Raw genomic sequence first — 27,514 nt, 5'->3', positions numbered from 1 at the left:
TGTGTTTAGTGAAAAAATGCACGTGTGCTTCGTTTTCATTGTGCTACCAAAGGTGAAATTCACCGAGCACGTAGTGGCATGGTGTTGCAGCAGCCAACTTAAATTCAGTTCTCGGCTGTGATGCACCCATGGCCAGATGTGTAGGAAGTGATGTGATTTTTATCGAGTCATCACCTCGCTATCGCCGGTACGGCTCCACACTTCAAACGACACACAGAGTTAAGCGACCAACCGTTGGAGCATATGCGCGCGCACTCTCTAGCGCTGCCGGCTCACGACGTGGCACGTTTGCCTGCCCCGCAATAATCCGAAGAAATGACCATATACATACGCTATTGTAGCACAACATTTTGACGCAACGAATATTGCTAAGCGAATGACGTCATCAAAAATGCAACGTCAATCAAGTGTGATCCACAGTGGTCACCCGATGTGAACCAATTATTAAAATAAGAAACACAACACGAATGTAAAGAAAAGCATCGTAGTGATGGTACATCACAGATCCTATGATCCTTCTCCACAAAAACCTGTAAACATTAAAATTAAGTTGCACATTTATTCTAATATAAGTGTATGTGTTTTTTTTCATGAAAACCATATTATGCCATTGACTTCCTGGATGAAATTCCATCCATTCGTGACCAAGCTTTTTCTCACGAGCGCTCAGTCACCAAACGATGAAATGCTTAATAGAATACCTATGTCCTACTAATGCCACGCATCTTTATCAGTGCAGTGCCGACCTGAGTGAATATTTCCCCACTCTTACCTATAAGTATTTTGTGTATGTAAATTGATGTATTCATGTACGTACCTTGAACATTTGTTAATACTTCTCACTTGAAAAATAAAGCTTCTAAACCTTCCTCTGTCAAATTTTTGAGGCCAGTTCATGAATATGTACTCTTACCTATAAGCCTCGAATTTTCAAACCTGTAAAATTTTATTTGTTTACTCCAATAATTGATTTCAGTTACTATCCCCGTCTAATGTAAATGTTCTTCTACGTAAGAATCCATAAATAGTGGAACACATAATGTTATGAATGGAAATGCCTCTCGACAGATGTCTCGATGTATGTGGGTGCGATGTAACATTATGTGTGTCCATCGATCGAATTTAACTGAATAAGTTCTCCAGAGAAAGAAAGACTAAGTGAAATTGTAAAAGTTGCGTGATATGACGTCAACTATTCTGGCGCAGAGCGCCAAAAATTACAATTGCGATCCGATATACTCAAAAGCGGCCAAAGACATTTTTTAAGCCCGACCGCGGAGAAACAAAATATGAGATACAATGTGAAAATAAAGTGTGTACTAAATCCTATTCCACTTATGTTTTTTTCTGTCTGTATGTCTAGACGCACGTTATTACAGTTCATTGTAATTTATAATTAAAAATATGAATTGTGAATAGTTTCGATGTGAAACGTTTCAATATATCAAGAAGTACGACATATAAAAAACCAATGGATATTTGCCTGTTTCTGAGGAATTGTAATTATTACCACAAAAGCTGGTTTATGTGACATTGTCAGCCATGATAACGTGTGTAAATGTTTAAAGTAAGTTTCTCTTTAGCTTATTAAAAATTAATTATAAACTGTAAGCAGTTATTTTACTTGATATTTAAATAGCAATCAACAATCAATTTCTCGTGCCCTATGCTCATAAATGTTTAATTGTCATTTTAGTACAAATGTTCACAGAAATCATCGACGTTTCCACAGGACGAAGGAACTTGAAAGAAGTTTTCGTAATCAGCAAACTACTATTCGTCACTGAGTGGTAATTCGCTGTACTTTATTTCCAAACGTAGGTCCCTTCGGTAATCTTGTTGAAATCCAGGCTGAGAAGCTATCCGGCGAAAATTTGATTATAATCCCCGTTTTTGTTTCCCAGAAAAGTGTATCAAAGTTATTGATCGCTTCTTTCAAGTACCCGACACGTCATTGCACGGAACAACATGCGCTTATGTCGAAATCCGGTGTACTCGCACGAGGCTAAATAACGACGTCTTCTAAAACATCAGGTGCCATAGTTAACAGCAAAATGATCTCTCCATTTCCCCTCATTCTAGATATTTATAATAATATACATGGGCTCTGTCGCATACCAGTCACCACTGGGGAACAAACATTCTACCATTTGATGAACCTGATGGGCCAAAATACTTGACAGTAATGTGACCTTGCAGGGTGCCAGCGGGGTCCATGGAATAGCGCGATATGGCTGTCCAAATTATCATCGAACCTCCGCCATGCTTCACTCTTGGGCCGTAAACTCGGCCACATGTTGGAAACATGGGGAAACAAGACTCATCCGACCAAATCAAATCATCCACTACTCCACTATCCAGGTACCATGCTTTCCTGTTATGTGCATTTGCATGACTGATGGGTGAGTTTGGAATTCCAGTTCCCCTTGCAATTGCCTCCTTATCGAGCTCCCTTCGTGTTGTTTTGCTGCTGACAGGGTTCGCGAGTGCTACATGCAGTTCTAGCCACCTTTGCTGCTGTCGACCTCTTATTTTCCGCCACAACCAACGACCGTCTGTCACGAGCATACTCTTTCTCCGTATTACGACTTACCGGATGATGCTTTTTGCTTTCGCTGTATGCGGTATACTAGTAAATCTTGGGTACGGTGCTTATTGAAGCACCAAACACTTCGGCTACCTTCGCTACGGAAGCTTCCACCACATGGGCACACTCTCTGATGTAATGTACTCATAACAATATAGAACACTTCCAACGTATAGATAGATTCAAACCGCATAAGTTAATAAGAGACGGGACTGATCCACCATGCTACACAAAACACGTCAGAACACTGTTGCAGAAGCAACGAAAAAAGCATGCCAAATTCAGAAGATCGCAGCATCACCAAGACTGGCTAAGTTTCACGGAAGCTCGAAATTTAGTGCGGACGTCAATGCGAGATGCTTTTAATAGTTTCCACAATGAAACATTGTCTCAAAATATGGTAGAATACCCAAAGAAATTCTGGTCGTATGCAAAGTACACCAGTGGCAAAAAACAGTCAATACCGTCACTGCGCGATAGCGATGGAAATGTTACCGATGATGGTGCCACTAAAGCGGAGTTACTAAATAGTTTTCCGTAATTCTTCCACGAAAGAAGACGAAGTAAACATTCCAGAATTCGAAACCAGAACAGTTGTTGGGATGAGTGACATAAAAGCAGATATCTTAGGTGTGGCGAAACAACTCAAATCACTTAAGAAAGGTAATTCTTCCGGTCCAGATGGTATACCAATCAGATTCCTTGCAGGGTAGACACAATGGCGCCTTTCTTAGCAATCGTATACAACCGCTCACTTGACGAAAGGTCTGTTCCTAAAGACTGGAAACTAGCACAGGTCACACCAATATTCATGAAAGGAAATAGGAGTAACCCATTGAATTACAGACCCATATCACTGACCTCAATTTGCAGTAGGATTTTGGAGCATATATTGTACTCGAACATTATGAATCACCTTGAAGAAAATGACTTATTGATATATAACCAACACTGATTCAGAATATATCGTTCTTGTGCAACACAGCCAGCTCCTTATTCCCATGAAGTGATGAGTGCTGTCGACAAGGGCTCTCAGATCGATTCCATATTCCTAGATTTCCAGAAGGCTTTTGATACCATTCCTCACAAGCGATTATTAATCAAATTGCGTGCGTATGGATTATCGTCTCAAGTGTGTGACTGGATTCGTGATTTCCTCTCAGTGAGGTCACAGTTCGTAGTGATAGATGGTAAATCATTGAGTAGAACAGAAGTGATATCCGGCGTTCCGCAACGTAGCGTCATAGGTCCTCTGCTGTTCCTGATTTACGTAAATGATCTAGGTGACAATCTGAGCAAGCCCCTTAGGTTGGCTGCAGATGACGCTGTGATTTACCGTCTAGTAAAATCATCAGACGACCAATTCCAATTACAAAATGATCTAGAGAGAATTTCTGTATGGTGCGATAAGTGGGAATTGGCACTAAACAAAGAAAAGTGTGAGCTTATCCACATGGGTACTACAAGAAATCCGATAAATTTTGGTTATACGATAAATCACAAAAATCTAAGGGCTGTCAATTCGACTAAATACCTAAGAATTACATTTACAAGCAACTTAAATTGGAAAGACCACACATATAATGTTCTGGGGAAGGCGAAACGAAGACTGCGCTTTGTTGGCAGAACACTTAAAAGACAAACCCACTAAACAGACAGCCTACATTACACCTGTCCGTCCTCTGCTGGAATATTGCTGCGTGGTATGGGATCCTTGCCAGGTAGGATTGACGGAGAACATCGAAAAAGTGCAATGAAGGGCAGCTCGTTTTGTGTTATCACGCAATAGGGGTGAGTGTGTCACAGATATGATACGTGAATTGGGGTGGCAGTCACTGAAACAAAGGCGGTTTTCTTTGCGGCGAGATCTATTTGCGAAATTTCAATCACCAATTTTCTCTTCCGAATGCGAAAATATTTTGTTGACACCCACCTACGTAGGGAGAAATGATCATCATAATAAAACAAGAGAAATCAGAGCTCTAACGGAAATTTTAGATGTTCCCTTCTCCCACGCGCCATTCGAGAGTGGAATGGTAGAGAAGTAGTATGAAAATGGTTCAATGAACCCTCTGCCAGGCACTTAATTGCAGAGTAACCATGCAGATGTAGATATTTTTTCCAACCACTATATGCTGAGTTTCTGATTCTACTCTAAAATTCAGTACCTTACACATTTTTCCTGCAAGTTCCACTTCACTAGACGTATTGGCATCCATGTTTGATTCTTTACACTTGGATTCACGGGGAAACGTGTTTCCTACACTTACGTTTCATTTTCTCATAGGATATGTTGCACATGTATGCCCCACTAGTATTTATTCTCTTGTAAGAAATTTTCAGTGATCCAGGTAAGTTGACGCTGGCGCAGTTCTTCGAGGTATTCTGCAGCTGAGACGAAGTAAATGCAAATCTTCACATTCACCACGAAAGTTCTATGTTTTCAAGCTCTGGTAACAGGTGACAAAACATTTGTCCATGGTGTAAAAAATTTAAGCTTTTAAGTCAATGTAATCAAAAGATTTGCCCACTTACGAGTATGTCACATATTTTGAAACTCGCCAACTCACTCACCGAAACCTATAGGGTAGTTTCCGTTGACATAGGATCATGAAATTTGGCAAGAATCAAGGTTTCAAGGTACAAGTAAAATAATACAAAATGTTAAAATTGTTAAATTATAACTAAATCGCATAAAAATTTTTGCCATTGCGACACTCTTTACATTCCTCTGGCACTCTGGCTAATTTTTTTCTCTAGTGTCGTATGTGAGGACATCACTATTCTTCTCAAGTTGTAATAGATTATTTATGGCGCGATTCATTAACGAATACATGTATTGGATAGTACAGTTAAAACGCCTAGCTTCTCGAACAGGCTACAACAACCCAGATGAACACCACATATTATTCTTACTACTCATTTTTATGCCATCTATACTTTCTTTCTAAGTGATGAGTTACACCAGAAAATGACGCATAAGACATTATGCAACGGAAATAAGCACAATATGTCAGCAGGTTGATTAGTTCGTTTTCAGGTTTAGCAATTATACGAAGAGCAGAAGTACTTGAACTTCACTGTCTGGGAAGCTCCATAATATTCTTCCTTCAACTCAAGTTTACATCAGTATATACACGCAAAAATTTTGATCAATCTAATCTGATAATTGACTCTTTTTTATTTTTTACGTCCTACGTCAGTTGTTGCTATGACACTATCTGTTCTATAGAAATGAATATCGTTTGCTTTCTCAAAATTCTTAGGGAATTACCATTTTTCAGAGAATCACTTAAATAACTCTTTGGCAAACATCATTAACAATGTTGCTTTCTCTCTAGTGGGATTTATTATAACACTGGTATCGTCAGCAAAAAGTACCAATTGTGCTTCATAACTGTTAAGTGGAAGGCCATTCACATATATAAGGTATAGGAGCACTGTGGGAGTCCCATTGTAATTTCTCCCCAATTATTAAAATTTTCACCTTCCTGCATTGTTTGAATAATTCATGGCACGCATTATTCATTGTTACACACTATGATGGCCATTTGAAATAGTAGCCCTAACTCTGAAGCATCATTTCGCAACATGTCGCTGTCTACACCCAAGAAGAATTTTATGGAAATTGACTTCAGCTGCAAAAAACTAAGCACTTGAAAGAGTAACCTTTGCGAATGGGATTAACCTCAAACAACGTTTCACCTTCTAGGAAAAGGTTCCCACATCGCCTGTAGGAGCCAGTTATACCAGAACATGGGGTATGTCCAGTGGGTGGCAAACACACAGAGTAACTCTTATTGCTGCACTCAAATCACCTATGCTTTATTCATGATAATGTGACGTATACAAAATGAAAGATGTGTATAGCAGTCCTTATTGGACGAGGCGCTGGTAGACGATCTCCTTGATCTTGTTGTTGTTGGCCATCCAGACGGAGCCCGACTTGCCCTCTCGGATGGCAGTCATCATGCCCTGGGCGATGAAGTCAGGCCTGTGAAGACAACACACGCACACACACGTCATTTACATTGTTCCGAAATAATATACCGTAGTAAGTAACAAAAGCAATTCCAACTTCCACATGAAATTATTTACTAGCTGGGAGTTAGCAGAGGAATCATTTTATTGCTATGTAGCATATGCTTCAGAAGTTAGGGAACAGTAGACAGCGATGGGGCAAGGTTAACTATGTGCAACAACCAAGTGGCAGGATCACTGTACCCGACCAAGGCGAACACCCATCACAGCAGAGGATCTGGCTTCCTACTTCTCTATAACAATTTATTACATACCTTATTTATGTAACTTTTGAGCCTGAGTTTCTGGTTGGGGTATATCAGGTTAAATTTGAGGTGGGAGACTTGCTATCTTTATGTGAATCACTCATTAATAGGACGTGACCTTACTACAGACACATCTGTGTTTCACTTCGTTAAAGAAACTAAGAGGACTAAACTAATGAAATAAACCCGGTAAAAAATATTAGTTCCTATTTTAGCACAAAATACAAAGATAATAGTCCATATGCTGAAACCATGGAATTTAATCAGTGTTTACTTTTACTATTTTACTTTCATGGTAGCAGAGATCCTAAGTGCTTTTACAACGCTGTCCCCTCATCTGATTGTTAGGTTTGTCCTTACTCATGTTCCTGCAACTCCTCATTAGTTTCGTCTTTCTGTAGTTTACTCTCAAGCCATATTCTGTGCTCGGTAGACTGTTTGTCCCAATCAACAGGTCCTATAAGTCTTCCACACTTTCAGCGAATCTTATCACTGCTCTACCATCTAAGGGCATTTCAACTTCAGTGTGATACGATGACATTGTCATCATTTCCGTCAGTGCTTCATAAGTGTACAGGTGGATCAGTGAGGAGGAGCAGATAGGAATGCAACCTCACTTACTTTTTAAATCGACCACTTCTTTGTTTGTCTTTTTATTGTTCCCTCTTCACTCTCGTACACATTATACAGAGTTACTGTTTCAAAAAAAAAAAAAAAAAAAAAAAAAAAAAAAAAAAAAAAAAAAAGTCATAACTTGGAAACTATTAGGGATAGAGAAATGTGATTTGTTGTAAAACATTTAGCATCTCTTTTTTTCCTGTGCAATTTCTTGCAGATTTGACTTGGACTGCATAAAAAGAAGACAGACCAGCATAAGGTGGAATGTGTCATCTGGTACGGTGTTTCCATGTCTGTGAGAACGATACCGCGGAATTATCAACGCCAGTATGGGAAGATACCAACGGCAGAGACAAGCATAATGAGATCGTTCAAAAATTTTAAAGAGACAGGCAGTGTAGAACATCTTCCTCGAAGCGAGAGTTCCCTGTGTCTCAGGCACCTGTCAACGTAGGGTAAACTACATTTCCACACAGCCCAGAGAAGTCACTTCGTCGCGCTTCACGCGGATTGAGGAAAGCACGATCAATTGTCCATAAAGTATTACAAAAGCAGTTACGCCCTTTTGCATACAAAATGGAAACGCTCCAAGCACTGAAGCCAAACAATCGTCCTCTGCGATATGCATTCGCGTGTTCCAGGATGACCCCTACAGACGCTGACAATGACTATCTGGGAAAGTGCCTGTTTCCAGATGAAACAACGGTCCGCATTTCTGAACATGTGAATTGCCTCAGCGTTAGGAATTGGGGCCTCAGAAAAAGCACGCAACTCACGTGAACACAATGGTGAAAGCTTCGCGTTTGATGTAGCCTGATTCGTGAGAGGTCTATGTTTCTTCGCAGAAAAAACCGTATTGGAAAAGCTTACTTAATAGTGCTCGAACAGTTTTCGCTCGTATGATGGCGCAGTCCCACGATGGAATTTGAAGGTGTGGGTGTACTGAGTAACACATTTCCTGGGAAACACCCGGGTCGCGGCGGTCACATCGCACGCCCCCTGCGCTCTCCCGATGTCATGCCTTTTAGCTTACTTTTTGTGAGGTTACGACAAGGGTCGCGTGTACACAACACCAGTCAATGACATTGCTACCCTTCGTGTACGAATCAGTGAAGCGACTATTGGTGCTGCGATGCTGACAGCTGCTAAACGTTTTACAATAACGCAGGATGCGTTGCCTCTAATACTTTCCAAGTTATGCTATTTTTACATGGTAGCCGGACTTTTGGACGCTCTGTATATTACCCGTCTTTAACTATAGCTTAAAACTATTTTTCTGAGAATTTCAAAAGTCTTACATCACTTATTGAATGTTTTTCCTAGGTCAAAAAATCCTGCAAATGTTTCTTGATTTCTCCTGAGTCTAATATCCATTATCGATCGCAACATCAGAACTACGTCTCTCGTGCCTTTACCTTCCTTAAGACAACAGTTTTCTCTTCTACCGTCCTGTGTATCATTCGTGTCAGCAACGTGGAAGCAGGAGCTGTTAAGCTGATTGTGTGATAGTTTTTACTTTTATATGGCCTCGTTAGCAATGCGTCTATGTGGGTGATATTCTTCCCAAAGCCTGACGGTATGCCTCCAGACTCATAGATCCTACATACCAACTTGATTACTCTCATAGATTCTGTGCACTAACTTGAATACTCGTTTGTTTCCAATGATACTGTAAATTCCGAAAGAATGTTACAGGTATCAATCCCTTACTCCTTGTTTCTTGACAACCGTTCCAAAGACTTGTTAGTCTAACACTGATTCTCCAATGTCTTCCTAATCGACTTCAATTTCTCCTTATATCATGTTATGACACAGTTCCTCTTACTCCTCATTCTCTCAGAGGCGCTTATTTTAATCGACTCTGCGTTCAACAGTGAAATTCCTTTTGCCCTCTTAATGCTGAAACGCTCGATCGTAAATTCACCGAAAGTTATTACGACTTGTCCATTTTCCTAAGCTGTCCATCTGGCGAACATTTCTTTTTCGATTTCTTCACATTTTTCCCGCAGCCATTTCGTTTTAGTTTCCTTCCATCGTATATCCAGTTCATTCCTAAATCATTTGTATTACTTTATTCCTTTCTTTTTCCAGAACATTTTTCTATTTCCTGCTTTGGTGGATTAATTGAATTATTTCTTCTGTTAAGGAAGATTTCTTCGCAGGTATCTAAACCTATCTGCCTAACGTCTGTGAGTGCCCTTTTGGAGGTTGTGCCATCCATGTTTAAGTCTTATATGTGCCATGGCGATAAAATAGGAAACAGCGTCGTGTTGTGAAAATGTAGTGAAGTGTGAAATGAAACCCAATAAATGAGTTCGCAACGTATAAAATGTGTAAAGAATAGCAGATGACAGATGACAATGTTAGCTTTGGATAAAACTCATCAAGCTCTCTGGCGTAATAAACATATCACGCGGCGTCAGAGAGAAAATTGACAACCCTTTTTGTCTCGCTGTACAAGAAGGAAGTTGTGTAATAGTAGCTCTGGCGCTTACTACTCGTGAAACGAAAACGTGTGTATTGTAAATGTATTACTTTGTGCTTAATTTCAGAATACAATTCAATAGTTAAAATATTAATTTACTTTGTTCCTTTCTGAAAAGCTCCTCTCCTTGAATTATTAAGCAAACGCGCAAGAGTTTTCTAACGGCCATAAGCCATTGCATGTCATTGTCATAAACCGCTAATAGCTTTTTATTTAATAATTTGCGGGCTTCGCCTGTCTTCCTCAATAATATTACAGGAACTAAAAGCAGTAGAATATTTAGTCTTTTAATAATACCATAGAACATGAGTGTTCAGGAATATTTTTTTTTACGTAATAAAATGCTCTAATCGCATCGATTTCGCTTCACGAAATCAGATAACACTGAATGTTTTATTTAAGAATTTATTTAAAGACAAGTTCTGAACAGATAACAGAAGTCGAAATTTTTTCATTCTGGATGATAAAATAATAAAAATTACTTTAATAAAATAATTTTTCGTGGAGGTATTATTGTCTATGTAACTAAATGAAGGCAGTTTGTTTACTACCATACGCGATTCGCTTCTTTTATTTGGAAAGCATCATCAGTGCCTGAAATACACGTTTGGTTTTACACATACAATAAACGAATTATGTCGTAGATATAATACCCTGTTATATTACATTTTATCGTGTTTTTCTCTTGTTTTTTTAGGTTAGAATGAACTTTTGTAGCACAAATTCCGTAGTGTGAACTTATCGTTCGGTGTTACTTGCGATTTCCAGCGCTGTTAACTCATGTGTGCGGTCCTGGAGCTGTATTTGTTAGTTTCCAGCTGGCCGATTTCTGGCGTTCTTTCACCCACTCTTGTCACTTCGCATATATCGCTTACACTTTCCATTTTGTGATCAACATATGTGTGTTTTCGGTTTATAGTGTTGCCAACTGTTGTTGTGTGTTTGTCTGCTTTTTGTGGTTTGATATTTTCATTTGTTGTGCATGCGTGTGTGAGTGTTATTTTACTATATATATAAGTTTATGTGTGTGTGTGTGTGTGTGTGTGTGTGTGTGTGTGTGTGTGTGTGTGTGTGGGAGGGGAGAGAGAGAGGGAGAGGGGGGAGGAGGTTATTCATTAATTATTTATCATATTTATCATGGTTACAATTCGGCGTTATTGTTTTGATGGCTAGCATGATCAGAGAGTTATTGCTTATATAGATTTGGCCGTTGAGTACCTTCTTTTCCATTGCAGTGGCTCTTTGTATGTGAACGTCTTCTTGCGATGTCAGGATGTTTTTGTTGTGATTATTCACTCTGATAACTGTCATGTCACATTCCATGTTGAATGGTTCATGTCCATGTTTTATCAGGTGTTCGGCGAAGCTAGAATGGCTATTTTCATATATCCAGCTCCTTATACGTTCTTTATATCTAGTTTTGAAGTTCTTGATTTACATTCTTGGCACTCTAGCTGGCGTATATTGTTCCTTGGTATTTAGCTGGTTTGTCTGTTGCTTGTAAATGTGATTGAAGTGTGTTTCTTGTTATATGTAATCCCTGTTTCTTTGGTATATTTGCTATCTTGTGTGTTGCTTTGTGTTTGTATGTAAGAACGCGCCAAATTTTTCTTACAGAACACCTCACTCATCTCGTCATCAACTAAAATAGAGGGGAGACCCCCGCCTATAATTGCTTCTTTCCACTTACCACAAAATAAAATGCACTCAATTAAAATGTGGCTACAGTGATTTACGCGCAACGGACACCTCTGGATCACCTCATCTTGCTGGAGTGAGCGACATGACGAACGCCATGGCCACATTGTTGACTGCAACTTATTGTTCGTCACTGGCAGCCATTGCTCCTCCCACAATTGGATGTAACTCCCTGTGTAACGTCACGTACGCTGCAGGTCTCCTTGGCAGCTTTGTCTGCCTGTTCATTTCACCGAATTTCCACTTTCCCCGATACCCAGCCGAATTACACCGTCTTCCCCTGTCGCTCCAGGAAGTACAGTTGATCAAGTGTGAGATGGGTTATTTTTTATGCTGGGTACGTGTGCTACAATGACTGTAGGGCACTCAGGGAATTCCTGCAGATGAGAAACGTTGCCCTGAAGACACCTCGTCTGGTAGGGCGAATTCGGGACACGCGGAGCGCTGCGGAAATTACAGTATAGCTATGGGGAAAGCAGATCCTCGAGACACTGTCGGGAAATACGACTGTACAGTCAAGGGACTTCCCTTGTTGGGAACCTTCTGTGTACGCAACTTTAAAAACGCGATGCCTCTCTCACATGTTAAAAAAAAGATATTAAAACGAAAAATCTGGAGTGCAATCTTTCTTAAAATTCGTCGACTCTAAAATACACTACTGGCCATTAAAAGTGCTACACCAAGAAGAAATGCAGATGATAAACGGGTATTCATTGGACAAATATATTATACTACAACTGACATGTGATTACATTTTTACGCAATTTGGGTGCATAGATCCTGAGAAATCAGTACCCAGAACAACCACCACTGGCCATAATAGCGGCCTTGATAGGCCTGGGCATTGAGTCAAACAGAGCTTGGATGGCGTGTACAGCTGCCCATCCAGCTTGAACACGATACCACAGTTCATAAAGAGTAGTGACTGGCGTATTGTGACGAGCCAGTTGCTCGGCCACCATTGACCAGACGTTTTCAATTGGTGAGAGATCTGGAGAATGTGCTGGCCGGGGCAGCAGACGAACATTTTCTGTATCCGCAAAGGCCCATACAGGACCTGCAACATGCGGTCGTACATTATCCTGCCGAAATGTAGGGTTTCGCAGGGATCGAATGAAGGGTAGAGCTACGGGTCGTAATAGATCTGAAATGTAACGTCCACTGTACAAAGTGCCGTCGATGCGAACAAGAGGTGACCGAGACGTGTAACCAATGGGACCCCATCCCATCACGGCGGGTTATACGCCAGTATGGCGATGACGAATACACGCTTCCAATGTGCGTTCAACGCGATGTTTACAAACACGGATGCGACCATCGTGATGCTGTAAACAGAACCTAGATTCATCCGAAAAAAGTTTTGCCATTCGTGAACCCAGGATCGTCGTTGAGTGGACCATCGCCGGCGCTCCTGTCTGTTATGCAGCATCAAAGGTAACCGCAGCCATGGTCTCCGAGCTGATAGTCCATGCTGCTCCAAACGTCGTCGAACTGTTAGTGCAGATGGTCGTTGTCTTGTAATCGCCCCCATCTGTTGACTCAGGGATCGAGACGTGGCTGTACGATCCGTTACAGCCATGCGGATAAGATGCCTGTCATCTCGACTGCTAGTGATACGAGGCCGTTGGGATCGAGCACGTTGTTCCGTATTACCCTCCTGAACCCACCGATTCCATAATCTGCTAACAGTCATTGGATCTCGACCAACGCGACCAGCAATGTCGCGATACGATAAACCGCAATCGCGATAGGCTACAATCCGACCTTTATCAAAGTCGGAAACATGATGGTACGCATTTCTCCTCCTTACGTGAGGCATCACAACAACGTTTCACCAGGCAACGCCGTTCAACTGCTGTTTGTGTATGAGAAATCGGTTGGAAACTTTCCTCATGTCAGCACTTTGTAGGTGTCGCCACCGGCGCCAATTTTGTGTGAATGCTCTGAAAAGCTAACACCTGGATATCTCAGCATCTTCTTCCTGTCGGTTAAATTTCGCGTCTGTAGAACGTCATCTTCGTGGTGTAGCAATTTTAATGGCCAGTAGTGTAACTCTGGACGCCTCTGGAAGCCAAGGTGGAGACGTACTCCAACCTAGGCGTAAAACGTTAAAACCAGTTACATCCATCTCCAAAAGTCAGTCATTCGTGTGAATCCCATAGGGCTTCCTTGTTAGAACATGAGGGAGTCTTTCCATCAGTGACTGTGCAACGCTATGGTATGCGGGTTTGTATGGCGTGGACAGTGTCTTATAGACCTCTCGCACCGTGAGTGGGCAGCGACTGATATGAAGTGGAGGAATGAGTGAAGGCGTAAAACTATAGAAGGAGACAGAAGCTTGAATACAGTAAACACATTCAGTTGGATGTCCGCCCCCATAGCTGAGTGGTCAGCGTGACGGATTGCCGTCCTACGTGCCCGGGTTCGATTCTCGGCTCTGTCGGGGATTTTCTCCGCTCGGGGACTGGGTGTTATGCTGTCTTCGTCTTTTCATCCCCATCGGGGGCGCAGGTCGCCCAATGTGACGTCGAATGTAAGAAGACCTGAACCAAGGCCGGACCAGTCCCGCAAGGGGCCTCCCAGCCAATGACGCCAAACGCTCATTTCCATTTCCATTCAGTCGGATCTCAGTTGCAGTAGTCATTCAAGATGAAAAGGCTTATCCAAGGTAAACTAGCATGGAGAACTGCATCAAGACCACATCAACATGTACTTCATGTGTGCTAACAAATGCTTGCTACGTCATCAGACATTCTACAAATGAAAAGGTACTGACTGCGGGTATGTCCACTAAACGCCAATGAAATTGAAAAAGAAAGTGGTACGAACGTGTTGAGGGGCCCGTAAGTGGGTATGACGTCGATCAGCGACTGCTTGACGTAGTCGTGCAGGCAGTAGTGGTGGGCATCGTTCACGAGCGGCGTGTCCGTGGGTCCCGGGCACAGCGCCACCATCCTCACGCCCGTCACGTTCACGTGCAGATCGTCCTGAAACACAACACATTACGTCACAGGCCCATATTCATCCAGTGGTATTCACTGTCAATGGTGATGTCCTCAAACCTGCAGAATTTAGGCACAAGTCGCGTCCCGAAAAATGCAAACCACATGAGACAACATACAAGGTCCGCTGCTTCCTAATGACTCATAAGATATACTATAATCAGATGAAAATTACTTGACTCTTCAAACGTTTGAGCCGGTTTCCTCCAGTCAAAGGACTCAATGTCACGTCCACATTTTGCCACTGCCAAACTGCCACAACTATTGGTCAGCTTACTTCCAATTCCTTGTCCAGCTTTCTTTATTGATGTGTTTGGATTCCGAATCTTGGATCTGGCCCTCTTATTCGGTCACACACACACACACACACACACACACACACACACACACACACACACACACACACACACAAACAGACACACAACGATTCTAATCAGTGCCACATGTTTCAAACATAGCACTAACCAAACGCTACCGGATCCTTTCATGCAAGACGCGATTCAGTGACACATATACAGTTATTATAATCACAGAGATCGGCTTACTTTAGATAAGCTTGTAAGAGGTCCATGATTAAGGAATTTGTTACTAGCGCAATCGAGTTGATGTAATTTCGATGTATTGCTCACGCGCTGCCTGCGATGTGTAAACTATAAGAGAATCTCAGACCAAAGAGCAGTGTTGACGGCAGTAGGAACTGTGTAGCAGTAGCAGTAAGTAGTTGCTAGCGAGCAGTCTGGTGTATCGTGTTGGCTGGGCCGGTCGTGTGGAGCGATGGCGGAGCCTGAGCGTTGTAGTATAAGGTAAAAGCAGCCTCGCGCATATGTAGTATTGTTAAATCAAGTCCTATGTAAATGTTTTAAAAAATCTCTTAATAATAATCTTTCTCATAAAAAGTAACTTTTGACGATCATTCATCTCAATTTAAAGAATTTACTAATTTCTCCAATCCATGGTCATCCCGATTATTGCAAAGAAAAATCTGTTGTTCTTTTTATGTATGACAGATCTATCGGCCAGCATTGCACTCGGCTGTGCCAGAAAAATTTCTTATAGGAGCAGATATATATGCGTTATTCGGCGACCTAATTGAGGTAAGATTTTTCAATTTATTCAGAATGAATTTTCAGGGCCATGACGCAGCACTGCTGACGTCCAAAATTTACCAGGTTAAATTGACAGTCAATTATTGAAAGGTTATAAGTGAGTCACAATTTTTTTATTAGGAGATTAGTCACATTTTATTGTTCCAAGATTACAGAATTTATCTGAGGGACGTTACGCTGAATGTGAACGACATAATTATAATTTTTACTGTTGAGAGGTTTAGGAATTTTTCTGTTTTGAGGTTACACTAAATGTGAATATTATTTATATATTTTTTTATTTTTTGTGGGGAGGTTACAAGCTTCGCATGATATTACAAGAAGCCGAATTTTTGAAGGCTACAATTCATTGTTGAGACTATAGCTTCAGAGTGATGAATATAAGAGCATACTGCAGTGCACTGGCGGTGTAGTTCGTACTGGTTAGCGCTGAGACCTGACACGTAGAAGATCGTAGTTTAGGAACTCATCAAACGCAGCGAATCTTAAACTTCCTGGCAGATTAAAACTGTGTGCCGGGCCGAGATCCGAACTCGGGACCTTTTGCCTTTCACGGGCAAGTGCTCTACCATCTGAGCTACCCAAGCACGACTAACGCCCCGTCCTCACAGCTTTATTTCTGTCAGCATCTCGTCTCCTACCTTCCAACTTCACAGAAGCTCTTCTGCGAAGACTGATGACCATAGTGCTCAGAGCCAATCTTCTGCGAACCTTGCAGAACTAGCACTCCTGGAAGAAAGGATATTGCGGAGACATGGCTTAGCCACAGCCTGGGGGATGTTTACAGAATGAGATTTTCACTCTGCAGCGGAGTGTGCGTTGATGTGAAAGTTCCTGGCAGATTAAAACTGTGTGCCGGACCGAAACTCGAACTCGGGACCTTTGCCTTTCGCGGGCAAGTGCTCTCTGCTCATTCTGGCAGCGAATCTTATTTTATTTCTAAATCTAATCCAAAGACTTTGATTATTATTTTTATTCAGTTGATTATTTTAAATGGATTTTTTTTATTTCTAATACTTTGCCGCGTCATTTCCGTCATGGTACTGATGTTTTTAATAGCTCTTATTTTTCATCCTATCATTCTTTTCTGTTTGGAATCAGTCTGTCTCACATATAATCTGCAACCTAGTGCCAACCGGGCTGTTCATCGGTTGATAATGCGGCAGCTTGTGTAGGCAGTGTAAGGATTGTTTCAGTTAACCAGTGGTAGCGAGAAATTACAGTTTGCTTTTAGCGCTGACACTGAAATTTTTCTTGAAATAAGTAGTTGTAGCTCCGTCATAAGTTGCATTGAAAGTTCTCTAATGTACGTCCTATGTGGTGTATTAGCTGTTGTTGAGTCGCCCATAGTGCCGCTTTCATCATCACTGCAGGGACAGTTTTTGTATGTAGACTATCACCTGTATTTGTCACACGCTACGTATGGTTTGAAAATGAACACACGTGTTCGAAACTAGTCAACATCAAGGAAAAAACTAAACTTCTCAATGCAACTTATGATGGAGGTACAACTGTGTATTTCAGTTATATGACAAGTTCCGGGCGTATTTTTACGATTCCATGCCTCAATCTATACAGACTATCGCCGATCGCTTTGTTGTCTGTCTGTCTATCCATTCGATCGACTATCAAGAATCCTCTCTTTCAGATACAAGTAGATGTATAAAGTTCAAATTTATGTCAGATACTAAGGTATATAGTTCCTTGGCGGTGTAAAACGTTTAAGCTTCTAATTCAATCCAGTTGAAAGACAAGGACATTTATTTTGACACTTGAAAACTCCCTAATCAAAACCTGTGGGGTTCCTGTTGATCCAGAATCATGGAAGCAAGTTTCCATAGTACAAATCCGAAATTGTTGATTTGTAATTATATCACACGAAAAATATTTCTTTTGTCAATAGTTACTCGACTTCAAACTTGAAATTAAAACATTCTCGGAAGCCTTGGAATCCCCGGGATCGATATCTTGCCATTGTCAATATCGGTAAGAGGCAAAAATCATCATTATTCTCGATTCCTGCAATGGTTAGACTGTCTACACACATAATTCACTTTCACAGATCCCTCAGTGCGCCAATTTTTCTCGGGACAGGCACGATTTTTCCCGAATTTTTTCAAAGGCAATTTGGAGCACCTATTTGTCCCAGATTCAACAATTATGAAACAATATATCTCAAATTAGACATTTACAAATCAGACACCTGTTCGGGATGTTGTCTTATTAGTTTAAGTTGGCGAAAGTGTTTGACAAGAAATGCTATTGCTATCAAAGTGTACCGACTTAACACAGTCTCGCACAAGGAATAAACATGATTTCTAGCAACATATGTCATCCTTACGCGCCAAATTATATCATGTTTTACATAGTGTTATACTGTATTACAGTAGTTAATATTTCCGAGATGGGCCCGAGTCTCAGCCGGGCGCTGGTCCATACCTCCTGAACTGTGTGTCGTACAGTCATATAAGTTCAAATGGTTCAAATGGCTCTGAGCGCTATGGGAGTTAACATCTGAGGTCATCAGTCCCCTAGAACTTAGAACTACTTAAACCTAACTAACCTAAGGACATCACACACACATCCATGCCCGAGGCAGGATTCGAACCTGCGACCGTAGCGGTCGCGCGGTTCCAGACTGAAGCGCCTAGAACCGCTCGGCCACTCCGGTAGGCTTGCAAATACACATCTCGGTTTTGCGCCGGGTAACACTACGCAAGTCCTGGTATGTTTCATCTAAAGAGTTGTTCGATCTTATCAGGTAGTGATAGAGTCTGTCGTTAATGCCACAAGTCGCGTGAGAGGAGAAGTACTCACTGTTGGACAAAGGTAGCGATTTGTCAACTTCTGGGGGCCGAAGAGGGCGTTCAATAAGTTATGCAGCAAAAAAATGTTCAAATGTGTGTGCAATCTTATGGGACTTAACTGCTAAGGTCATCAGTCCCTAAGCTTACACGCTACTTAACCTAAATTACCCTAAAGACAAACACACACTCCCATGCCTAGAACTGCTCGGTCACCACGGCCGACAAAATCATATAAGTTTGCTGACATGTTGAGCAGTTTGTGAAGGGGGGACTGTCAGCAAAATTTGTTGTGAATGAAGTTAGCAGGAAAGAAGTAACAAACTAAAATCGTGGCTCTAAGACTCGCAAGTGGGACTCGCCTCCGTCCTGCAACTGTTGAGCTTAGTTGCTTTCCTTCATCAATAACCATTGTATTGCATGTATTTTATTGTATGTTAACCGGGGGTCTAGAAACGACGGAGAGGCTCCATCCCTGCCGCAGCCGCAGTGGTCCACAACCCCACAACGACTACCGCAATCCACTTCACCTCTCCGCCGCCCCACACCGAACCCAGGGTTACTGTGCGGTTCGGCCCCAGGGTGGACCCCCCCCCCCCCCCCCCCAGGGAGCGTCACACACCATACAAGTGTAAGCCCTATCTTTGCATGGCAGAGCGGTGGTAGTGTACTCGTACATGCAGAACTTGTTTGTGCAGCAATCGCCGACATAGTGTAGCTCAGGCGGAATAAGGGGAACCAGCCCGCATTTGCCGAGGCAGATGGAAAACCACCTAAAAACCATCCACAGACTGGCCGGCTCACAGGAACTCGTCACATGTCCGCCGGTCGGATTTGTGCTGGGGAGCAGATGCTCCTTCCCTATCCGGAAAGCAGTGCGTTAGACTGAACGGCTAACCGGGTGCGTCAATAACCATACTTCCCAGCAAGAATGAGTTTACAGAACCTCACTTGCTCCTTCGCTCAGAAACTTCATTTTAGATTGCATTAATAAAGCATAAATTAGTGTACCTTTTGTACAAATTTATGTGAAATTTTACATTTATTACATTTAATTAAAATCTTTTTTTAATTTTTGCAATATCAAATCTTTTTAATGTGTCCCGAATTGTGGTCTATAAAATATGGCCACCTGAAATATAAGGGAGCCAGAGTTGGTACTCACCCCATAGGAGCGCGTCATGGCGGACACAGCGTGCTTGGTGCCACAGTAGATGGGCAGCTGAGGGACTTCATCGAGGCCCGCCACAGACGACAAGTTGACCACCACGCCGCCGGCGCCCCCGTTCTGCTTGCCCATGTACTTGTACGCCAGCAGGATGCCGTACACCACGCCCTTCTGTAGGCACACACAAAGCACCAAACGTGTTCAACCGCACAGGGTCACTTCTGCCATTCTAATTACAGACCTAATATCGTAACAACGCTGTCATAGAATCTGCGACAACGCAGCCATTAAGTCATCATCCACCATTCTTGCCAAATCCAACAATACTCTGGGCACAAGGAAAGTCACAACTATTTTCTACTACCTGTTGCCCACAGCTACACTCTCGTATCAGTAGTTTTGTTGTTGAGTGATGGTAAGTAAGTAAGCTACTGTGCTTACAATAACGTCAGCTGCTCTCAAGTGTCTGCCTGTTTGGGTAAGCCCCGCCCCCCCCCCCCCCCCCCGCTCCACCTACCACAACACAAGGCGATGTGGCGATGACGCATGGAGACAGGTGTGTGTAGGTCCGACCATCTATCCAGTGCGCTGCTGAAGCAGCTACACATTATACGGTGCGTACATTATGTCACAAATTTATTAACTTCTAACGTGGTTTGCGTTCACTGATGTAAAAGATGCATTCCATCCCCTACTTCACACTTTTAAGCGTAGAATTTTCTTTTCTTTTTAATTTTCTAAAGTAGCCTATGTTCTTCCTCGGTGTTCAAGATAACTCCATACCAAAATTTAATCGAGATTGGTCAGTGGTTTATTCGTGAAAACGCAACGGAATTACTTTCACACATATTATATTATAGGTTGGATGTATATATTAAACACATTGACGACTGTACAAGCACTGTATTCATTATGTTGTGTCACATTATGTGGAATATACGATCAATAAAAGCATTTTCACAAATATGATAAAGCTCAAAAGTAAAAAAAACCAATAGCTTCCTCAAAGAGTACATATATTTCCCTAATCCGTGTAATGTTCTACAAATAATTAAATATCTTGTGCTAGAGACTTTCTGAAGTGGCGTATGTTGTTCCTCGGCATTCAAACTATCTCCATATTAAATTTTATCAAAACAGTTTTGCGGCTTGGTCATGAAAAGGTAACAGACAAACACATTTTCTCATTTATAACACTGAAAATAACAAGATTTTTTTTTTCGTGATCCGAGTTTGAGTAACTAAAGCATGTACGTTGTTCCAAGTTACTTTCTCCTTACTTGTGAAAACCCCATGAAAATTCGTCTAGTAGTTATGGAGATTAATGTGTTCAAACAGACAAAGCGACAGACACGACAGTTTAGCAGTTTTCTTACTAGTATAGACAATAATACAGAGTAGAGTAAGGAATACAAGACTACATGGAAGTTTCGGTATCAGGACTGGTCATTATATTTCGAAAAGTCGAACTGACACTTTTGTTACACAGGAGCAGAAGATACATTTACACCACAGACGTAAGAATAGATTAGTAAAGAATATTTTCTCGAGAATGTAAGTTTTACAGCTCTGTACCAGAATATATTAATCAAAGAATTAGAACAATTAGCGGCCTGCAGCACAATTCTAGAAAATTGGGCAAACATTGAAAACGCAATAAAAAAAAGCTGCAAATGAAGCTTTAGGAACGAAAATAAAATAGCGCCAGAAGTGTGAGTTAAAGATTTGATCAACAGAAACTGCCGAGGCTTACAAGAAAACAAAAAGCATATAAAGGGTATCTTCCATAGCTACCGTGGAAAATATACAGATCTATAAATAGCAAAAGTAATAGCGAAAGGAACCCACCAGGAAGCCTGTGACAGATACATTTGTAGTCAAGAACATGATATTCATGACCATCAGCAGACAGCATATAAAGCTTTGCAGACGTTGAATAATACGGAAAAGTATACAATTCGTTTGATTAATATTACGAAAGAAGAGTAGATGAAGTACTATAAAAACCTATGATATGATGCTAACACGGAAGAGAAGAAAGCAAAAAATCCAGAAACAGAAGTAAAAGGCATAGATGACAGAACAACAAAGAAACTGGCAGCAGAATTCTAAACAAAAGAAAAAAATTGAAAAGCAACAGGTTTAGATGGAATTAGTGTAGAATTAATTAAATATGGAGAATTATCACTACACCTTAAGCTGTTGCATTTGTTTGACATGCACTGGAAGAAAAAAGAAAAAAAGGCACCACGACACTGGAGGAACGCAAAACGTATTGATGTATTGGAAACGAAAAAAAATATATTTGAGAAAAACAGATGGATAAGCCTACTTGAGAGCATATAAATTTTATGCAAGAATTTTAAATACAATACTAAAAACAACAGCACGATACTTATTTGTGGAACAACAGGCAGGATTTAGAGAGATGCGATGAAAGACTGATGTAGTTTTTATTTTTCGATGGCTAACTGAAAAGCAAGTGAAGTTTAAGAAAGAAACACATGTTGTTTTTATAGACTTTTTCATGTGTTTAGAGAAAATTTGTGGAGAATAATGGAGCACAGACGTTGATCATCACAGTTTATATTAGCTATCAAAAGGCTATATAAAGAAACATCAGTAATCTTAGATATAGAAGGCATATACACAGGAAAGATACAAATAAGTGAAGAAGTGAGACGCGTTTGTTGTGTACCCCCTAAGCTGCTCAATAATTATATTTAGAGTTCTGTCGGCAGATGGAATTCTAGGAGAAACGCTGGGGTACAACTGACTCACTGGGTAAAACTAAGGTCACTTCAACATGCTGATGATCTTACACTGATTTTTAAGGGAAGATGATATACAAAAAGGAATTAATGAACTAAATGAAATAAAGTATATACAGACTATAATCTGAAAATATCTACTTGTAATCTCAGTCAAGCGTATTTTGTGGAAAACATTCAGTGAGAACTGAGATAGTAGCCAACGAAACAGCAATTGAACGAGTAGAATATTTTAAAAATATTGGATTAAAATGTTGTGTGAATGCGAAGACGATATTCAGATTAAATTCTGTATAACAGTTAACAGAACTTTAAATCATAAAAATCGGACAGAAACACGGGTGAAACTTTATAAAACAGTCACATTGCCAATCGAATTATACGGAACTGAATAGTAGGTATTATATAAACGATGAAAAAATACAAGGAACAGAAATACGATTTCTTAAAGCGATGAAGGGATATAAAAGAATAGATAAAGCAGGAAATGAAGATATATTTGAAAGGACTTAATAACACGGAGTGTGAACGGAAAATGGATTACAACAAAAAGAAATGGAATGAATATCTGCCAAGAATGCATCCAGAGAGACTATCACATCAGATAAGGAACTTCAAACCAAAAGGGAAAAGCAATCCTGGCAGACTGAGAAAAGGATGCGCCCAACAGACCACAACTGGCCGAACGCGAAAGTGTAGAAGAAGTATGATGCATATACGTATGCTTCTGCAGACAGTGTCGGTCTCCATAAAAGCCTTCTGGGTGTGCCACTTTGTCATCTCATAAAACACTTAAGATGAGCAAAAAGTAATGTACATCCGACATTTAGATCATGTTTGAGAGGCCCTCCTCATTGCTTGGAATTACTTAACTGTAGAATGGGTGCTTCAATATATTGCACTTCTGTCATAAGACTACCGATATCATAGCTGCCCCTTATCTGTTAGAGGAACCACATACACAACAGACAAGCAAGATGGGCTGCCGACCTCCCTTCAAGAGCTGCTATCAAAAACTTCCCCAGTGAATGTAAATATCAACAGACTCTCCGTATAAACACGGCACTACTTCCTGAAAAGCCATGTGACAGAGATCCACCAATTGGAACTAATGGGACTAACTGTAGCACTTCACAGAATCGGTCTTATAAGCACGACACCAGAGTCAGACTGGCAGTGTGTAGCTACAGCTAGGACAGCTCCAGCCAGTACCTATGCTGGCTCTAGCCATGTAGACCCTCTCCGTAGTCTTTTGTAGAGCTTTGTATCTTCTTGGCCGCAACGCCAATTTCGAAATGCGTAGCGCAGTATTTCGGTCGTTATTATTTCTTTTCATTGTTTTGTAACTTTTATTTGGTTTTTGCCACCACAAGAATTATTGTGCTTCCTGTTGTTCTTGAGTTTGAAAATTAGTGCAAGCTCGGAAGGCGTTTTAGTTAAATAAAGTGTGTTCAAACTTGATCGTTAGTTCTTTCCTGCTGACCGCAGCACACTAAAACCGACATCAAATTTCTTAGTCTTTTACTGGCCCTAAAATACAAATGGTCAGCGTCGGGCCAATTGTCTGTGGGTTGCATAGACTGCTAGTAATTGATAGCCCACTGTCAATTGGCCACAACCATGTGGGGGTCCCATATGTATCGCTGCCAGAGTGATCGCGAAGAGATTAGACTAACTGCAGTGCAGCTAAGCATTTATTCTTCCTGCGCTCCATACGCAAATGAAACTAATCGTGGTGCAATGCGAAGTACCCCCTGGCATGCACTTCATAGTAGTTTGCAGAGTATGGATTTATATGTGCAAGTATATTGGGTTTCTGTCTCAAATGATTTCAGATGGAACTACCATACAAATTTAGTCGAGGCGAAGGTGAATGCCGCCTCATGAAGAAGGGTAAGGAATCATAATGAACACATGAAACAGGACGCTCGAAAAGCCCTTGTTTGACAATTTCCTGTGTACTGTTCGTTGATATATAACCGTTGCACACAAAAGTCTGATTACTAGCGACTTGAAATTTTTGCGAATAATGCTATCTAGGACATTGATGGTTACAACGTCATCAATGATGCATCCATGCCTCCAATGGCTAAAATGACGACATAATATTTTTCTCTCTGTGCGGGAATCACAAGTTGTGCGAGCATAATCGTTGCGACTATGTGACATATGGAAGTTTGTATCGGTCCTGGAAGCGTGCTCAGATGACCGAAGTGGTTAAGGCAACCTCTCGTGATAAGCGGGAAATCCGGTTTAGAGGCCCACTCTGGCACACATTTTTAAGAGTCGCAAACGACTAACGTCAGTGCGTAGTCGCAGAATGCGCATCTACTTAGTGACTCTGTCTACGACCCATACCATATTGGATCAATTCGAATGATAGAAAGGATTCAAAGAAGAGCTTCTTTGCTTGGAGGGGGTGGTTTAGCTAGAGGGAAAGCATCATAGAAATCCACAACCAACTGCTGTCTCAATGAATCACGTTGCATCCCATAGTGATATTACTGGTGCATAGCAATTTTGAATAGACGAAGTCTGGAACATCTGTGGTGCTCAAGAGAATGTACGTGGGAATGAGTGTCCTACTGAATGTGTGCGAATGTCAAGTTGTAAGTAGGCTGTTTAGGTTTTTATGTTGTAACGCCACGTAGCGCTCTATATTAAAATCACTGGTTGTGCTGTGTGCAGTCTGGGCTATGTAAGTAGGCTGTTTAGGTTTTTATGATGGTAACGCCACGTAGCGCTATATATGAAAATCACTGGCTGTGCTGTGTGCAGTCTGTGGCTGGTTGGCATTGTTGGAATATTCGCTATTGTAGTGTTGGGCAGTTGGATGTGAACAGCGCGTAGCGGATGATCTGGACAGAGACAGTAAATTTGTAAGACTGGATATCATGAACTGATATATATATATGATGACTTTTGAATATTATTAAGGTAAATACACTGTTTGTTCTGTATCAAAATCTTTCATTTGCTAACTATGCCTATCAGTAGTTAGTGCCTTCAGTAGTTTGAATCTTTTATTTAGCTGGCAGTAGTGGCGCTCGCTGTATTGCAGTAGTTCGAGTAACGAAGATTTTTTTGAGGTAAGTGATTCATGAAAGGTATAGGTTATTGTTAGTCAGGGCCATTCTTTTGTAGGGATTATTTAAAGTCATATTGCGTTGCGCTAAAAATATTGTGTGTCAGTTTAGTGTTGATCAGAATAAGTAAAGAGAGAAATGTCAGAGTACGTCCAGCTGTTTGAAAATCAAATAACATAGAGGTTTACCAGCACAGTAATTCACAAATTTTTCTAAGGGGATGTTTCAAAGTGAATGTAGTACCGAATGAGCACACACTCGCCACCCCTGAATAGAACAGCGTAGCTGTTGATTTTGATTGGCTCTGCTACGAGGTGTTACATGCCATGGTTCACAGATAATTGTGAACAGTGAATGGTTTCAACACAGCAGTCCACCAGAAGATGGTGCAACAGTAATTTTTCATTGCACTTCTTTTTACATTCAGAAATCATTGATGGCAGAGGAGAAAGTAGCGGTAAGCAACAGAAAAATACTCTACCTGAAGAAGCAGTGAATCCCTGGATAATGGACACACACATAGCTACCAGGTGCAGCAGTGAATCATCTTCCGCCAATGTCGTATCGGTTCCTTGTGCTGCCTCCTGTTACTAATACACACAACTTGAAAGAAGGAAATATTGTTTGCTTGTGCCTTTGTCCCGCATTGACGCAGGTCGGCATGGTCATTAACGGATGTGGCATAGTTAATTGAAGGGGTGACCGAATGCCCTTGCTGTCACCACTCCGGGAAAGTATATGTGTACCCCCAACTTTCTACAGTATAGAAAAGTTGATATCAAAGTGAGCTAAGGTTTTCGAAATGTTTGCGAGTCCTGTAACTGAGGCGTGGCTTGGGTGCTAGCCCGGTATTCACCTAGTGAGATGTGGGAAACCGCCTAAAAACCACATCCAGGCAGCCCAGCACACAGGCTTTTGTCGTTAATTCACCAGGCGGATTCGATCCGGAGGCGGTGAATCTCATCGCCCCGGTATCGGCATCTTAACACGCACAGCTATCTGAGCGGGTAACATGAAAGAAGGAAATATTTCCCTGATGTCGAAGAAACCACATTGACAATTTAAGCCAGCTTAGGGACTCGTTAGAGATAGGTCTGAGACTACCAGAAATCATCCTCAAGTAAACAGTTTACAGTAAGTCCATTGATTTTATTAAACTCTATAAAGTCTCATCCCATCTGTGTGACCTCCAGCAACGCATTTAATATATGGGAAATGACTCAAGAGATCAGACCTGATGATCAGCACTGATAATCGATAATAGAGCACAAGATTCCAATAATTTCGGTGCAAAATATTTGTTGGCTTACGTAAATGTTAATCATTGCTGTACATTCTTCCCAGTGGTACTATTATGCTACTGACCTTCCTTTATATCAAGATATCCAAGATTAACGTCGATTGATGAATGTAGGAAATAATTGTTTGTTTCAGTCGTTTAAATTTTGTCAGGGAAGATGCTTCCAAGCCTACACGACTCGTCTGAGAAACTGGTGAGATCAGACGGGAAGCTGCATTGTCACTACGAAGTATAAAATGAAGTCCCACTGTATGTGCCTCTCACATACTTCATTTACGTAAGACTTCCCAAATTATGAATGAGATAAATTACTTCATTAAAATATATTAAAGTGGTTTACTGTCAAAGAAAAAGAGAAATACGACACGATAATACACTCCTGGAGACTGCGTACACTGATGAACAACATTACGACCGCTCACTACCACGAGATGGATTGCTGCCTGGTGACATTGCGGACATATGGCGAGATAGGGAAACAATAAGGGAACCCTAGGAATAATGGTCAATACTCAGGGATATGACAGGAACGATCATTCGAAGCAAACATGGGTCATAAATGCATAACTTAACAGCTGTGAGCACTTCTTCATCTTCTAGAGT

The 27,514-nt window shown here is 41.1% G+C and overlaps 1 protein-coding gene across 1 annotated transcript in view; it reads right to left on the bottom strand.

The window, feature by feature from the left end:
* Positions 1 to 6,387: 6,387 nt before the first annotated feature.
* Positions 6,388 to 27,514, bottom strand: part of LOC124606910 (15-hydroxyprostaglandin dehydrogenase [NAD(+)]-like) — a 50,010-nt gene continuing 28,883 nt past the window's right edge. The window contains exons 4-6 of the mRNA XM_047139012.1: positions 19,752 to 19,925; positions 14,504 to 14,661; positions 6,388 to 6,581 (exon numbers count right to left, since the gene is read on the bottom strand). Of these exons, the coding sequence (XP_046994968.1) occupies positions 6,464 to 6,581; positions 14,504 to 14,661; positions 19,752 to 19,925 (450 nt within the window). The 3' untranslated portion in view covers positions 6,388 to 6,463. The remainder of the gene's footprint in view (positions 6,582 to 14,503; positions 14,662 to 19,751; positions 19,926 to 27,514) is intronic.

The sequence above is a fragment of the Schistocerca americana genome, chromosome 3 (genome assembly GCF_021461395.2).
Source record: "Schistocerca americana isolate TAMUIC-IGC-003095 chromosome 3, iqSchAmer2.1, whole genome shotgun sequence".
NCBI lineage: Eukaryota > Metazoa > Arthropoda > Insecta > Orthoptera > Acrididae > Schistocerca > Schistocerca americana.
This window is presented reverse-complemented; position numbering and strand designations above follow the sequence as displayed.